The sequence below is a fragment of the Rhinatrema bivittatum genome, chromosome 7 (assembly GCF_901001135.1).
Source record: "Rhinatrema bivittatum chromosome 7, aRhiBiv1.1, whole genome shotgun sequence".
Classification (NCBI taxonomy): domain Eukaryota; kingdom Metazoa; phylum Chordata; class Amphibia; order Gymnophiona; family Rhinatrematidae; genus Rhinatrema; species Rhinatrema bivittatum.
This window is the reverse complement of record NC_042621.1, coordinates 90547327-90564844: the sequence shown is the minus strand read 5'-3', so window position 1 is coordinate 90564844 and position 17518 is coordinate 90547327. Positions and strand designations below refer to the sequence as shown.

The 17518-nt window shown below is 43.5% G+C and overlaps 1 protein-coding gene across 3 annotated transcripts in view; it reads right to left on the bottom strand.

Annotated features, from left to right (window-relative positions):
* The window catches only part of LOC115095247, a 392965-nt gene that overhangs the window by 56166 nt on the left and 319281 nt on the right, over positions 1-17518 (bottom strand). For 2 of the 3 annotated variants that reach the window (XM_029608666.1, XM_029608667.1), the window contains one exon: positions 14932-15002. The exons of the other annotated variant lie outside the window; for it this stretch is intronic. In XM_029608666.1, the coding sequence (XP_029464526.1) occupies positions 14932-15002 (71 nt within the window). The remainder of the gene's footprint in view (positions 1-14931; positions 15003-17518) is intronic. 3 annotated transcript variants of the gene reach the window in all.

Sequence of the window (17518 nt, the reverse complement as noted above, 5' to 3'; positions counted from 1 at the left end):
TATACCGACGTTCCTGTAAAACGTTCCTTGGTTTAGTATTATTTGAAAGGGTAAATAACAATCCTTTATTTACTGATTCTATCCCACTTATGATTTTATAATATTCTATCATGTCTCTCTCACCCATCTCTTTTTTAATAAGGAAAAATTACTACTGACTTGATAATTTCCTTTCCTCTAGTAAGGACAAGTCAATCCCCACGAGTGGGTTATGCACCTCTACCAGCAGATGGAGACAGAGCAAAAGCTGACATCACCTCACCAGTATTCTCTGGAAATGAAAAACTGTGGACAAAACTGATTATACTTGAATATTATTAGAAGCAGCCAACCATTCATGTTTCCCAATCAACAGGAACACTGAACTCAGCAAAAAGAAGGCATAAACTAAGAGCTAGAGAAACCACTTACCAGTTTTCAATGAAGAGCAAGATTCATACTCTGCAAAGCTCACCTGAAGAAAAGCTAACCACTAATGTAAACATTGGCAGCCGAGTGCAGGTCGGGGATTGGCCTGTTATTACTAGAGAAAAGAAAATTATCAGATAAGTAGTAAATTCTCCTTCCTCAGCATTCAGGCAGGTCAATCCCCATGAGTGGGATGACCCAAAGCTAATCTCAAAAAAGGCAGGAGGCTGCCAGTGGGCCAGTCAATACTGCCCGCGCAAATGTGGCATCCTCCCTAGTTTTAACATCCAAGTGGTAATACTTGGAGAAGGTGTGCAAAGAAGACCATGTCACAATTCAGCAAATTTCAGTAGGCAACAACAAACAAAGTTCTGCCCATGATACCGCCAGAGCCCTTGTGGAATACTGTCTAATCTGTTTCAGCAAGGCAACCTCAGTAGCCACATAGGCTACCATAATGGCTTCCTTAACCCAGTGGGCTATCATTGCCTGTGTCACCAGTGGACCCTGTTTATCTCCACCATAGAGCCAAGCAGGTGATCAGACTTCTGAACAGCTTTATTTATTTATCTATCTATTTATTTATTTATTTTTATATACCTACATGCGATCTGGGATATCACATCGGTTTACAGTAAACAATTAGATCAAATAAGACAGTCATTTCCAGGTACCGCAGTAAATGATGCTTGATGTCCAAGGAATGCAAAAGATAGTATTCAGTTTCATCTCTGTCCCTGTCCAAGATGGGCAGAGAAATGGACAGATTCAAATGAAACTCCAAAACCACTTGGGCAAAAAAGAGGGCACAGTCCGAAGTTAAACCGCACCCAGAATCATAAGGAGAAAAGAGCCCACAGCTCAGAGACCCACATGTCTAACAGGTTTCTAGCAGAAGAAATGTATTCAAGGTAAGCAGCTACAAGGAAAAAGTACACAGAGATCGAAAAGTCAGACCTGCCATAAACTCGAGGACCAATTTAAGGTCCCACAGAGGCACCGGAAGCCACAACGGGAGGGGGGGAGAAGACGCTTAATTCCCTGTAAGAAATGGGACATATCTGGATGGGAAGACAAAGGCTCTCCATTGACTCTTCCCCTATAACAAACCAGGGCTGCAACTTGAACCTTTAAGGTGTTAAGGGCTAAACCCTTAAACAAACTGTCCTGTAAAAAGTCCAGTATCAAAGGAATACTCACCTTGAGTGGTTGAGTACCTCACTCAGAACAGCAGGCATCAAAGTCTCTCCAAACTCTAACATAGGCTAGAGAAGTAGAAAATTTCCGGGCCCGAAGAGGAATGGAAATTACAGCAGACAAAAAAACCCTGCTACAACAACTGAGCCCTTTCAATGGCCAAACCATAAGTCAGATCTGTTGTGTGCCACGGCCGCGGACGGCCGCGGCTGCGATCCCCTTCCTCACCCGCGATGGCAGAGCCACCACGGCAGCATCGGGGGGGCCGCAGGAATCCGGCCCCAGTCTCCCCGCACACCGGTGCGGACCTCCGCAGGGACTGCAGGGCTGAGAGGCGTCCCTGCTCCTCCCTGGCGACATTGGGCCGCTTTGCTCCGTGGCGGGAATCCAAGATGGCCGCTGTGTTCTTAGGTGCAAGACCGCACCTCCTTTCAGAATTTAAAGGGACCTCATTCCCTAAATTGACTACACCTGCTCCTAATGGGCTAGGCACAGGGGAAGTATAAAAGAAGGCCTCCTCCACTCACTCTTCGAGTAGGCAACTTCATTGTTTGAGTCTGCTTGCTTCGGAGTGTCTTCTGGTGCTTCGGATCCTTGATTCCTGGTTCCTGTTTCTTCTCGGTGATTCCTCGGCGTGTGACTTCGGATTTGCAAGTGGTGATTCTTTGGTGTGTGACTTCGGACTGGCAAGCGATGATTCCTCGGTGTGTGACTTCAGACTGGCAAGTGGTGATCCCTCGGTGTGTGACCTTGGACTGATAAGCGACGGCCCTCTGGTATTCGACCTTGGACTTCCTCCGGACCATCATCTCTAAGGGCCCCACCTAAGTCCCAGCGGCCCGGGTCCCTACGGGCTCCTCCCAGGGGGACCGTGGGCTTCCAGTGGTGAAGCTCCAGTTGGCCCTTGCACCGACCTCACGACTCCTCGACCTCTCAAAGGTCCACCTAAGTCTCAGCAGCGGGTCCCTATGGGCTCCTCCCGGGGGGACCGTGGGCTTCCAGTGGTGAAGCTCCAGTTGGCCCTTGCGCCGACCTCACGACTCCTCGACCTCTCAAAGGTCCACCTAAGTCTCAGCAGCGGGTCCCTATGGGCTCCTCCCGGGGGGACCGTGGGCTTCCAGTGGCGAAGACCCAGTTGGCTTCTTCGACGTCACGACTCTTCGCTTTCTCCACGATCGCCTCAGTCTTCAGTGCCGAAGGTCAGCCAGTCCCATCTTCTGTTCCGCCTCGCCACCTGACGGGGGAACCTAAGGACCCACCTCCTAAGGTGATACCACCCTCCCGTCGGTCCAAGGGTTCACAAGCCTGATCATAACAAGATCAACCCGAATCCTCATGCAGAATGGGCCTCTGACGTAACAGACTCATCCAAGATGGTAGCCTAAGTGATCTGCCCACCAGAAGTCTCTGAAGATTGGTGTACCATAGCCTTCAAGCCAATCTGGAGCCACTAAAAGAATGGCGTTGGTTTGATTTGCAATCTTCTGAACAGTCTACCTACCAGAGACCAGGGCAGAAATGCATACAGAAGGGCGCCGCATGGCTATTCCTGAACAAGCATGTCAATATCCATTGCTTTTGGGTCCTGCCTATGATTGAAGAAGCGTGGAACTTCTGCGTTGTTAAAGGTTTCCATCAGGTCTAGATCTGGTATTCCCCAGTTCACCAGGAGCTGAAGGACCTCATTTGCCAGCTCCCATTCTCCTGGGTCCAAGTTTCCCTTGCTAAGAAAATCAGCTCTGATATTTTCCTTTCCAGCAATGCAAAAGGTGGATATGTGTAGGAGATGCTGCTCTAGCCATTTGATGAACCACAGTCATGCAACTGAACTGCTCGTGCCTTCAGTTTGTTGATTTTACACTGCTGCTCTGCTGAAATCCAGTGCCCTTGTACCACCAACTCCTGACAGTGAGCCTCCCAGTCCCAGAGGCTCACATCCGTCTTGAGTACCAACCAATCCAGTATAGTTAGGGAAATTCCCTTCCTGAGATGATGCACCAGTCCAACTAGGATCTCAGCTCTAATGGGAAGAGCAGCCTGAATGCAAGTTCTAAGACTACAGACTCCATTGGGAGAGTAACACATGCTGAAGAGGGTGCATATGTGCCCTCACCCAGGAAACCACTTCTAATGTGGCAGCCATCAACCCCAGGACCTGCAGATAGAACCATATGTTCAGACAACAGAGTTCCACAGGGATTGAACTTGCAGCATCAACGTGTGGATCAAAGACTCCGGCAGAAATACTCTGCCCTGCTTTGTATTGAATGGAACCTTGAGATACTCCAGGGTCTGAGAAGGCTGCAAATTGCTCTTGGCCATATGCACCACCCAGCCTAGTCCCTGTAGCAAGGAAACCACTCTGCAAGATGCATGAAAATTCTTCCATGGTCTTGGCTCAAATCAACCAGTTGTGCAGATAAGGATGAACTAGAATGCCCTCCTTGTGGAGAGCCGCCACTATCATCACCATGACCTTGAAAAACATCCTGGGCACCGTGGCTAGCCCAAAAGGCAAGGCCTGAAACTGGTAATGATGATCCAGAATACTAAATCAGAAGAACCGCTGATGTTCCCGACAGATGGGAATATGTAATTATGCCTTCCTCAGATCCAGGGACATGAGGTACTCCCCTGCTTGAACTGTCATTATGACAGAGTGTACCGTTTCCACCCTGGAATGCGTGACTCATAAATATCAGTTGTTGCCCTTGAGATCTAGTATAGGCTGAAACGACCCTTCCTTCTTGGGCATTACAAGTCAGTATTTCTCTGCAATTTGGGAACAGGAATCACAGCTTTCAGGTTGAACAGCTGTTGTAATGTTGCTGCCACTTCTATCCTTTTCTGAGGGGAGTTGCATGTGGAGACCATGAAGGCATCCAGAGGAATGTGAAGAAATTCTAGAGCATACCCATCGAGAACCCATTGATCTGAAGTAATCTGGACCCACCTGTGATAAAAACAGGATAGACAACCATCTATCTCCTGCATCAACACATGAGCCCACAAACCTTCAGTGGGAAGACCAAGGGGTTACACCTCCGGGACCCGCATCCTTTCGAGGTCCTTGGGGGTGAAAGGACTGAGACCTGTAGAAGGGATAAACCTCCTCTATAAGGTCAAAAATGGCAGTAATCCCGAGAGCGTCCATTCACCCAAAAAGAATGAGCAATGGGTTTCTTGTCCTCTGGCAATTGAGGGATTTGGGTCTCTCCCCATTTACTTGTCATTTTTTCCAAGTCACTGCCAAATAAAGGCGAGTCCTTGAAGGGCAGTTTGGTAAGGTTGGACTTTGAACTAATATCTGCTGACCAATTGCGCAGCCACAGCTGCCGCTTGGCCATAATAACCAAAGCCTCTCCTTGGCAGCTGTGTGAACCAAGTCACAGCCTGCAACAGCTAAGGTGGGGGCCCCTGGTTCTACCATAGGTCCAAAATTGGACCTGGTGCCACCAGATTCTTGACAAAGATGCAAGGTAGCCCGAGCAACCAAGGCACAACAAGAAGCAATTTTCAAGTTCATTGTCACTGCCTCAAAGGCTTGCTTTATGATATCCTCAATCCTCCTATCCTGAGCATCCTTCAGTACTGCACCTCTCTCTACTGGGATGGTGGTATGTTTCAAGACAAAACATACTAAGGCATCCACCCTAGGGAAACACAACTGCTCTCTGGCCTGCGGATCCAAGGGGAATAAACCCACCAAGACGCATCCTCCTTTAAAAGATGCCTCTGATGCCCTCTGTTCCAGACTTATCAACTCCTGGTCTGCATCCAGGAGGGGAAAGAAATAAGAAGCCTTGTGTAGGTTGACCAAAATAGGATCCTTCTTCTATATCCTTACGGAGTCAGGCCCAGCTGCTCCAAGGATCTTCAACGTCTGAGAGATCAAAGCCGGCAACTCATCTCTATGAAAGATATAGAGAATGTTCGATATGGCTCCAAATCTGGAGGAAATGCCCCCTTCCTCATCAGAAGAATCACCACCATGATCATCAGTATCATCCTGATCCACCTGCATTTGAGTTTAGACAGGCCACATTGTGCCATGGCACTTGACTGTGGAGACAGGCGGAGGAGCACTTGGAGCGCATGGACATACCTTAATAGGCATTTCCAATTCAGAAGACTGGCCCTGTAGAAACAACTGCAATCCCAGGAAAAGGACAGGTCCATTCTAGGCCCCATAGGCTCAAATATTATGTCCTGAGTGCTAGTGGCTCATGACAACTCGGCCCGTGGATCAATCAAGGAAGGGGACATCCCCACTGTGTCTCCCTTGGTCCCACTCCCCTCAGACCAAGGAAATGGACTATCGCCGGCAAAATCAGAAGGAGGTAAATCTTCCTGAATATCCAGGCAGTGCTGACATAGGCTTAAAGAAAGCTCTGGCTGAATGGCCTGATGTGGCATGCAGCACAAATAGATAAGCACTTAGGCTTTCTTGCCACGGGTGCCATAGTTGTAAGTGTGCAGAATGGTAAAAGCTTGCGCCTAGATTATGCGGGCATAAAACCCGTGCAAAAAATGTGCCCTCAAAAAATGTGCAAGCAAGCATATGCACTTAGGCTGCACATCCAACTAGGGACCAAACTGGGCACCCAGTACCGACACCAAGAAAGACGCCTATGCAGGACTCATAAGATGTGTGCCCAGAAGGAGGAACATCCTAATTGGATGCACAGGCGAGAACAGATGCACAAATGGGTGCACTAGCACACCAACAGCCCACAGCATAAAACACGTGAAAACACCTTGTGGCCTAACACACGCCAAAAAGGGAGAAGCCTGTGAGTGGGGCCTAGCCAAATGACTGCTCAACCCACTGTGCTTGCACTACCTCCTCACCTCATGGAACTCCCCAGAGATGTGAGTGGGACAGCCAAACACCGAGGTAACAGACCCTTTCTGCTTACTTTCTTCTCTGCACTGTTTTTTCTTCTTCTTTTTTTGTTTTTTAAAGTAAGAAAAACTTTACCTGAGCTCAGCCCTCGCTGGCTGAGAGCAGGAACGGGTCCTGGTTACAGGGGAAAGGGTTAAAGCCTTCACCGCCAAGCATCTCTCGGCTTGCATCCGCTAATTGAATTTTAGGTCCATGCCACTCAAGGCTACCGGCACTCTACTGAGGGAGGGTCTGCATAATATTATCTGAGGAGGCAAGAGGTGCTATATAGATGTTTTGTCTTCCTGATATCTCCTTTCCAACTTCTTTCTTCTTTTCTTCTTCTTTCTTCTATTTTTTTTTTTACTCACAGGCAATTCCCCAAAGGGAAATACATGTCCACCATCTTCTGGAGATGGAGAATACTGGCAAGCTGATGTCAGGGCGGGATAATATGGCCATGATGTCAGTTTTTGCTCCATCTCCTTCTGCTGGTATTATGAAATTGAAAAGATGTGAACCCTAGTCCAAGGAAGAGTTGATACTACCCGAGGAGATGAGCCCCCGGGTTCCCCCGTCAAATGGCGAGGCTGAAGCGAGGTGAAAACTAGTAGATCTTCACCCCTGGAAGGCCGTGGTCCCCCCTGGGAGGAGCCCATAGGGACCCGGACCGCTGAGACTTAGGTGACCCTTATGGTTTATGGTTTATTGTTTTTTATATACCGCCGCATTAGCCATTGCCTTCACAGTAGTTTACAATTTAAAAACAAATAATGAAATACAATAAATACATTTAGTAATAAAAGATAACAGCTAAAAAATTAAAAGCACAATAATAAAAGATTAGCTGTTAAAAGGTAAGGATTAAGATTAAAAAATAAAACCTATCCTCAGGGAACTAAAAATCAATAGGTAATAACAAAACTAGATAAAAATAGGGAACAATACATAATTAAAGACAAAAGACAGACAAATGCAATAACTGCCTGCTGCTCAACATCCGTATGCAAGAATTTAAGCCTGTATCCCATTTTCTCTGTATGCATATCTAAAAACCATGTTTTAAGGTCAGCCTTAAATTTCTTTTTGTCTGTTGTTAATCTCAGTTCAGTTGATAAATTGTTCCAAAGTTTGGTTCCTGCTGTCGACATTGCACGTTCTCTAACTTGAGTTAATCTGGCTGACTTAATCATTGGTATTGTCAATAGGCCCTTATTAGCAGATCGTAAGTTCTTCTGAGGTATATGTAGCTTTAAAGAAAAGTTCAGCCATTCTGTTCGGTCTCCATAGATGAAATTGTGTATTATGCATGCAGCCTTATATTGTATTCTATAACTTATTGGTAGCCAGTGAAGCGAGACCAGCACTGGGGAAATATGGTCAAATTTACTTTTTCCTGTCAATATTCTAGCTGCCGAGTTCTGTAGTACCTGAAGTGGTCTAATGGTGGAAGCAGGTAAACCCAGAAATAACGTGTTACAATAATCTAAGTTTGTAAATATGAGAGATTGAAGAAGTTTTGATGTTCCAGAAGTGGTTTTAGTCTTCTCAATGTTAATAATTTAAAGTATCCGTTTCTCAATTTTATAGCGATATGTTTTTTCATGTTCAATTCTGTGTCGATAATTACACCAAGATCACGAGCAAAGTGTGAAGGAGTTATAGTAACATTTTTTTCAAGAGTTAGATTCGGGATAGGTTTATCACTACATTTTCTTTCTAGCAAAATTATTTCAGTTTTATTCATGTTTAATATCAAATTTAATTGTTGTAAGACTTGTTTTATAGCAGATAGATAAACATTAATAACATTAAAAGTGTGCTCCATGGATTTTTCAATAGGTACTAAAAACTGTATGTCATCTGCGTATGTATAAAATTTTAAACCTAAACCTGCAAGTAAGTGACATATTGGTAGAACATAAATGTTAAAAAGTGTGGTTGACAGTGTTGAACCTTGGGGTACCCCGGACTGAATTTGAATTTTTTCTGAAAGAGAGTTATTCATTTTGACTTGAAAAGATCTATTAAAAAGAAAAGATTCAAACCACTTGAGAGTTATGCCTGAAATTCCTATTTCTTTTAAATGGTTAATTAAAATAACATGATTCACAGTATCAAAAGCGGCGGACAAATCTAAAAGTATTAAAAAGTAGCTTTGTCCTACATCAAATGCAATTAAAAGTGCTTCCGTGCTAACATTCTTTCTAAAATCAAATTGATTTGGGAATAAAATGTTGTTGGTTTCTAAAAAATCATCAAGTTGTTTTTGTGCAACTTTTTCTATTATTTTAGCTAAAAAAGACAAATTAGAAATAGGTCTAAAATTATTCAATTGAGTAAAATCGAGATTGAGTTTTTTAAAAATAGGTTTAATAATAGCATTTTTTTAAAACACCGGGAAGTAGACCTTCACAAAGCGATACATTAACGATTTCCATTACAGCCGGGGCTATGGTATCTGCAATGGTTTTAAGGGTGCTTACTGAAATACAGTCGATTGGTTGTTTAGCTGGATTAAGTTTTTTAATTAAAATTTCTATTTCCAAAGAGGATGACAATTCAAAACTATTCCATTCAATACCTATTTTCTTAGGCATTTTAACTTCAAAATTTGATGCATTCTTAATACTGGAGATAAGGATATCAATTTTATTTTTGAAGAACAATGCAATATCATTGCATTTATCTTCTGGTAGACATGAGTTTTTCTCAATGGGGCTCTTTGTCAGATTATTGACAATTGAGAATAGTGCTCGTGGATTGTGTAGAAATTTCTCTATTTTTTTTTTTTTATAAAATTCTTTTTTTTACTCCATCAATGTCTTTTTTGTATTGGTTTAGAGCAGATCAGTAAATCCCTAGGTTTTGGGGGGGTTTAGTTTTTCTCCATTTTATTTCCAGTTTTTTTAGATCTCTTTTTGCCTTTCCTAAATTTGCATTATACCAGGGGTTGCAAATAGCTTTTGGTTTGATTCTTTTTGTTATTGTGGTTGTTACATTTTTTACAACATTAGCGGATTCCTCCAACCATATTTGTGTAGCTTCTGTGGTGGATATTGGATTAATTTTAATCTTTTCATCTATCTTCTTAAATTCATTAATTAAATCTATTTTAGGTTGAGTTTGTACAGTAATCAGAGTTGGAGTATCGTCGTTTAAAGCTATAGATTTGTCAAATTCTGCTTCTGAGCACATTAAAAAATGGTCAGACCATGAAACTTGAGTTAAATTGGTAGTAATGTTTTTACAAATAGTAAAGATCAAATCTAAAGAATGACCTGCTTTATGTGAGGGCTGGTTAGTTGACAATTTATATCCTAGCGCTAGCATAGATTCATGTAATAAAAAACAAGTACTATCTAATGGGGTGACATCGATGTGTAAATTAAAATCTCCTAATATAATGGAAGGTTTTTTTGGGTTAATAGTAGCAGTTAAAAAGTCTATCAATGGTGAAATATTATGTTCTAAGAGACCTGGTGGACAATATAAAAGGAAGATTTGTAGTTGATCAGATTCAAATAGTGTCAATTCATAAGAACTGGGAAGATTGGAAGGAACTATATTAACATTGAAGGCTTTTTTTTTTTAACTAGCATAATCCCCCCCCCCCCCCCCATGCGATACTCTTGGAATAGAGAAAACATCATAATTTGCATTAGCCAATTGATTAACCAGAACATTGTCGATAGGTTTTTAGCCAGGTTTCAGTAATAGCAAAAAAATCTGGTCTTTTTTCATACAATATATCTGCCATCAAGGCAGTTTTCTTTGTTAATGCCTGAATATTAATCAGAAAAAATGTAAAAAATAGTTTTTAAGAGTAGTATTTTTGTTGCAAGGAATATCTATTAATGAATGCATATTCAATTGTTTTTGCTTTTTTGCTTTTTTACTCTTATAATTTATAATATTGTTTGATGAGAGCTTTCTATATGTTCCTTGATTCATACATACTGTAATCTGTTGCTGTATGGAAGATGATCCTCGGGGGCGGAGCAAGGGTGCGGGGGGGGGGGGGGGGGACAAGCACGTCTAGAGCGGAGTTCCTGGTGGAGCTAGGCAGGTAATAAGGTCCTCTGGGTCCTTTGCAGCCTCTGGTGATCACTGAGGCAGGAGAAACAGGCAGCAAGATGGCAGACTTTTCACTTGAGGAGGCTTCTTGAAGAAGTAAGACTCGTCAAACTCCAGTCCGAGATCCAATGACAGAGATTCGCCGCTTGCCAGTCCGAAGTCAAACCCATCTGGCTGTGAGATCCCCAGGACTGGTTTGGGAAACTCTGCCTTAGCTTTTTACCCTATTCCCCTACCTGATTCACTGCATTCCTAGCTCACAGACCTGTCTATGCTATTCTGACAATTGTTTTAATCACAATTAGTTGAGTTCTCATGCATGAACAGTGAGTTGTCAATTTATAATTTCTTGATAAATTATAGACTTTCATAGCTTCCTAATTAGAGTCTTACAGGTTTGATTGCTAACACTTATTTATTATCTTAATCTCTCACCATTTCGAGAAATATAGAGCAGCCTAATAGATTCACTTTTAGCACTTGTAGCATTCTGTACAGCAAGTTTTCAAATGCAGTCTCTTCAGGTTGACATCAGTATATATTCTAGTTTCTTTCATATTAAGATAAAGTCTAATTAGTCAATAAATGGTGCTCCAAAATGATTTTATTGGACCATGAAGAACAGAGCTCAGGTTTTGCTTTCTAGCATGCCCTCCCCCCAAAACCGCCAATAGATTGACTTTCTTAAATGTTTTCAGGGCCAGCGTGACCTATTAGGTGAACTAGGCGGTTGCCTTGGGTGCTGACCCTTAGGGGGCGCCAAAGAGCAGCCATGCAGGGCTGCGAGCAGAGCCTATCCCACTCATGGCAGAGGAGTAGAGATTTGGTGGGCAATGAGCAGTGCCCATCCTGCTCACGGCCCAGAGAAGCACACACTTGGTGACGCGAAGGCAGTAGGAATCGGGGTCAAGACTGGAGAGGGGCGCAAGGCAGAAGACTTCTCTAGGGTGCCTAATACCCTTGCATTAGCCCTGAATGCTTGGTCCATTCTTCTGCAACATTTATGTGTAGTGTAAATCTGTCTTGAGCATCTGATGACAGAGTTGAAGATGTGTCTAATTTTTTGCAACATACTGAGCCATGTGCAGCCTCCAAAATTAAGTTTTGGTTTCTTTTTTATCCCAAGTATTGAGACATTTAAGGTTTATTTCATTTTTGTTCTTTTACAGAAATGAAATAAATCTAAACAAAAAAAAAAACCCCAAAATGGGATCTCCCCAAGCCCTGTGAGCCCCCTCACCCTCCTTAAAAAGGTCTTGGGGCAGGGAACCAACTTAGCCTTCCGCTTACCCCATCTATGTGGGCCTACAGGTGCAGGAGGGATACCGATTCACTTCTTGCCCTAGGTCTTCCGCACTAAAATGGCGCCATTTAGCCCTGAGACTGGCACCTTACTGTGATGTAAAATGATGCCTTCTCAGGGCTGGCTGGTGCCATAAAAACATGTGGCTGTACAAGAAAATAGCATGCATTAGCCAGGCCAGAGAATGCAGCATTTTGGTATCACAATATGAAGCCAGCCTAAGGGCTGACCGGCACCATTTGAATGCTGAAGATGTAGGAGCAGTAGGTGAGTGGACATCCCTTCTGCCCCTCTAGACCCCACAGATGGGGTAAGTGGGGGCCTCGGTGGTTCTTGGCCCCCATTACATTTTTGGGGAGGGAGAGGGTGAGGGTGCGCATAGGGACCTGGGCAGGCCCAATTTCAGTTTTTTGGGGGTGGAGGGGGAATTAGAGGCCCCATTTGCTCAAACCCAGAGAGGGCCCCAGGTCAGCTCTGGGAAAGCCCGGAAGGCCTCAGGGAAGTTTCCAGTCTGCCCTGGAGGGTTCATTCACTTTTTTTTTTAATTTTCAGAACTAAACAGAAACAAACAAACAACATTTCATTGGGGCGGATTTTAAAACCCCTGCGCGCGTAAATCCTTCCAGATTTACGCGCGCCGGCGCGCCTATTTTGCATAGGCCGCCGGCGCGTGCAGAGCCCCAGGACACGCGTAAGTCCCGGGGCTTCCTGTCGGGGGCGTGTCAGGGGGCATGTCGGGATGACGCAGCGTTTAGGGGGCGGCAATGTGGGCGTGGTTTCAGCCCGGGGGCGTTCCGGGGGTGTGGCCGCGGCCTCCGGAACAGCCCCTGGGACCGAACCACAGAGCAGGGCAGCCGGCCGACGCGCGCAAAGTTACGCCTGCTGAAAGCAGGCGTAACTTTGCGCGTATCTTATAAAATCCAGCGTACTTTTGTTCGCGCCTGCTGCGCGAACAAAAGTATGTGCTCGCACAAGTATTTAAAATCTGCCCCATTGTGTTTTCTTCTGTTTTGTTTTGAATTCACCATGAAACAACATAGGAAATGTTGACATTTCCTATGTTGTTTCAAATGAATGCACATTTCTAATTTGGAACTGGTGTGCAGAAATTCTGGATTGAAGCACTGCTGATTAGAACACTTTATCTACAGTATCCACTTGTTTTGCATCTTTACCAAGAGGAGTGCTGGAATGTGAATGGGTCCTTTTTTGTTAGATAGACATGATTTAATGGGACACAGGCAGCAAGGATTTACCCAAGGGAAGTCTTGCCTCACAAATCTGTTACAGTTTTTTGAAGGAGTTAATAAACATAGATAAAGTTAACCGGATAACTTAGGCTTGGATTTATCAAAATGCGTTAAGTATTGCATGCGATAGCAAAAGGGGCATGCTAATATACAGTTTATCTGCGCTAATTACCTATGCAAAGAGCTAAGTTAGTACAAATTGTGATAACATTTTCAGACTTTGTGGTAAGTGCCATACCTGTTGTATTTCCTACAACAACCACTGGGGGACCGAGAGAGAGAGGGAGGGAGAGAGAGAGACTCACTCCAAGATGATATTTGTGCAAGGTTCTCTCAACTTAGCGTGATGGACTCTCTACCTGGGTAACATCAAGCTAGGTGGAGAGAACATTGCACAAATCTCATCTTTGGGTGAGTTTCCTCACTCCGAAGGTCATCAGATCTTCACAAGAGACCACTATTCTGTTCGTACATCTCACGTTAAATGTCAAAGTGGCCCCTAACCCCCTACACTAATACCTAAATCTCACCTCGAGTTACTAGGTGGGCCTCCCATAAGGATACAAATACGTACCTATCTAGGGAGAAGACATTATGGCTAGGCTCTCTCTCTCTTTCTCTCTCTCTCAAAACAGGCTTTTCAGGAGACATCGGAAAATACACTAACACCTTACCACCCCATAATGCAAAAGGTGTACGTTAAATAGCGCATGCATTTTATTATGCAAATGCAACATTTGTTATACAAGTGGGAGGAGTTTGAGCAGAAATAACTATACCTTTTTTCTGTGTATGTTACTGGAAAAAAGGTTTTTATTGAGAGAGAGAGAGAGAGAGACTCTTTAGAGAATACCATCTTACTCTACTATTTATACCACTGTAACAAAAGAGCACTTTTGACTGAGTGGAGTTTGGGGACAGTTTTGCATACAGAGTAGGAGGTACAAACAGCAAAGTTGACATCACTGAAGAATTTCTGCTGTTTGAATTGATAAAAGGTACAAGAGGAGTTGATTTGTACAATGCACTCTCTACATAGCTTTAAACAAGGTACGTAGAAAATGCAACAAGCTAGCTTATTTCTGCTATATTTATAGCATTTTGATAAATCTAGGAGCGAGTCAGCTAAATTCTAGCCGGTTAACTTATTAGCCAGCTAGAATTTAGCTGGATAATTTCCCAGATCTTCATTTAGTCAGATATCATCTAGCTAAATGCTTTTGACTATGGAGCTCCTTGTGCCTTTAATTAGAACATAGTTTGAAAACCATTTTCTGATTTGGAACTTTTTCCCCGACATTTTTTTTCCAGTGAAACTGCAGAAAACTTTTTTATTTTAGGAGGCTCTAGGAAAAAAGGATTAAAAGAACAAAAAAGTGAAGAAGCCATGCAAAAATAGTTAAACTGAATGAAAAAAAATGTGAAAACAGCTGAAGAGAGAGCAAAGCACATTTTTTTCACTTTGGCAGAAAAAAAAAATGACTGAGGAGGCTTGCTTGGCAGCAGCTGTACAGTCAGCAACACATACATATGTTCAAACTTCTTTCTGAGGTCTAGAGACAGTGCATTCCGTGTTGGTGTTGTATGATGACATCACCCTCTTGTGTGGCTGAATGCCTCCTGCCTGTCCACAGAGAAGAGGTGTCATTTTATGCAAGTGAATGTGTGCAAGTACATGAGTAAAGTCTTCATCTACAATGTAAATGCAGGCTGTTTCCAATAATGAGCTCCTTTATCAGAATGACCTGCTACCAAAGAATCAGCATCACTGTCACAGTATTAGCAAAACCATATACACTTGGATAACAAACCTGTTTATTTCTTTTTGAAGCACAGTCTCCGTACTCCCAAGATAGACATCTGCAACTAACAATTGATGTGGCTGCCGATATTCAAAAGAAAACAGAACAAACACTTGATGAATAGCAAATTGGAATAGAAAAGAGGCTAGAAATCATACTGTATACCGAGACTTCCAATTGAGTCAGCGAAGGACTGCACAGGCTGAGGTCTATATTCAATCACTGGCCAAATTACAAAATTAGTTGGATGAGCACATCCAGCTAACTATAGAGGGATATTCAGTGGTGCAGCCTCACTACTGAATATAGGTGGCTAACTTAAAGATAGCCATACAAATTTATTCGGCTAACTTTAGAACAGAGTTATCTGGATTGGTTATCTGGCTAACTCTTGAATATCAGAGTTGACCAAATAACATATCCTGCTAACCTAACATCTCCTAGAAATGCCCCATGAACGCCCCTACATTATCCGGCTAAATTTTAGCCAAATAATGAGATATCCGGTTTAGCCAGGTAAGTAACCAAAATATTCAAAAGGTGGCATTTAGCTGGATAACTTTGAGTTATCTGGATAAAAGCATGGAAATAAGGACCTCTAGGGGGTCAATTTTTAAAGAGCTTAGGCTCCTAATGTTTGGAGTTAGGTACTTAAATCGGCCCTTTTGAAAATTTACTAAGGCTGAGTCCCTAAATTTAGGACCCTAAACATAGGGTTGCTATGAGGGCAGAGTTAGGGCAGGGACACAAAGTTAGGGGCTTAGCACTGATTTTTAAAACTAAGCATCTAACTTAGGAGCTTAAATCTATGAAAATGAATAGTAGATCTAAATTTTGGAGCCTTATTTTTAGAACTTAAATTTATGTGGATTTTCAGTTGAAAACTTAGGGCCTCATTTTCCAAAGCTATTGCAGGCTTGCGCTGTTAGCGCAAGCCTGCGATAGCTAGCGAAAGTAGCGCAGGTCTGCGCTACTGAAATCGGGGCGGAGTCGGCCCCGGAAGAGGAGGAGTCGGGGGCGTCACCGGGGTCGACTCCGTGAGGACAGCGCGCCAAGTGAAAAGGTAAGGCCCTTTTCGCTCTCTATTTCGCGCCCAATAACTACACCTTCTATGGTGTAGTTATTGGGCGCGATGCCGGCAGCGATCGCACCGCGGCAGTGCGATCGCTGCCGGACCGCCCCCCCCCCGCTTCGGCCCCCGCCCCCCCGTTAGTGCGATTTTCTAAAGTATCGCAGGCCTGCGATACTTTAGAAAATGAGGCCCTTAGGTCTCTAAGGGCCTCATTTTCCAAGCCGCTCGCACACGATAAGGGACCTTTTGCATGCGAAACGTCCCTTATCGCGTTCGATACTAGGATGGGGGAGGAGTCGGAGCGTCACCGGGGCCGACTCTGCACCGACGCCGTGGACAGCGAAAAGGTAGGTGCCTTTTCGCTGCCTATTTCGCTCCCAATAGCTACACCTCCTATGGTGGCACTATTGGGTGCGAAACCGGCAGCGATCGCACCGCGACAGTGCGATTGCTGCCGGCTAGCGCAGGCCCGCCCCCCCCGTTTCGGGCCCCCGCCCCTAATCTTCTAAAGTATCTCAGGCCTGCGATACTTTAGAAAATGAAGCCCCAAGTGCAGTTGACAATAGGATTCAAACTTAAGAACCTAACCTACACCTGGATTCATCAAAATTCTATATTTATAGTGGAAATAGCACCCTTGATTTAAAAAAAAAAAAAAAAAAAGGGGTGTGGTTTGGCTAATTTCCCTGCTACCACATCAGTAATATGAGCGAGAGAAAGAGAGAGAGCTTTATAGGGACTACTCTGTTACTCTACTATTTATATCACTGTAATAGGGGGCTCTACTAACTCTGAGTGAGGTCTGGGGGGCAGATTTAGAAACACAGTCAGAACAGCAAAGTTGACATCAGTGAAGATTTTGTGTCATTTGGAGTGATGAAAGGTAAAAGAGTAGTTGATTTGTACAATGTATTCTCTACCTATCTTGATTGCAGCTAGGTAGATTGTGTATCAAGCTAGGAAGAGAGTACATTGTACAGATTAACTCTTCTTTTACCTTTCATCACTCCAAATGACACAAAATCTTCACTGATGTCAACTTTGCTGTTTGTACCTTTGACTTGTATCTAAAACTGCCCCCCAAAGCCTACCAACCCAAACCTCACCCCAAGTTATTAGAGCCTCCCCCCCCTTACAGTGGTATAAATAGTAGAGTGACAGATTGATCCCTATAGATGTGCTTTTTCTCTCTCTCCCTCCCCTCCCTCTCTCTTTCCTTTTCAGTCAGTAACACACAGCTAATAGGCACAATGCACAGAAAAAATGATAAATGACCCTATTAGAGACCTACATTTTGGAGCTCAGCTTTTATTTGAATATCGACCTCTTTGAGGCAGTTATTAAAAAATACAGAATTAGCTGTATAAGTTATCCAGGATATTTAGTAAAGTTATCCAGCTGCCTATAGCTGAATAACTTTAAACCTAACCGGCTATGTTTGAATATAGGCAATTAGATTTAAAATTATCCAGGTAAGTGTTTTTGGGTATTTTAAAGTTATGTGGCTATATTCAAAGAAACTAG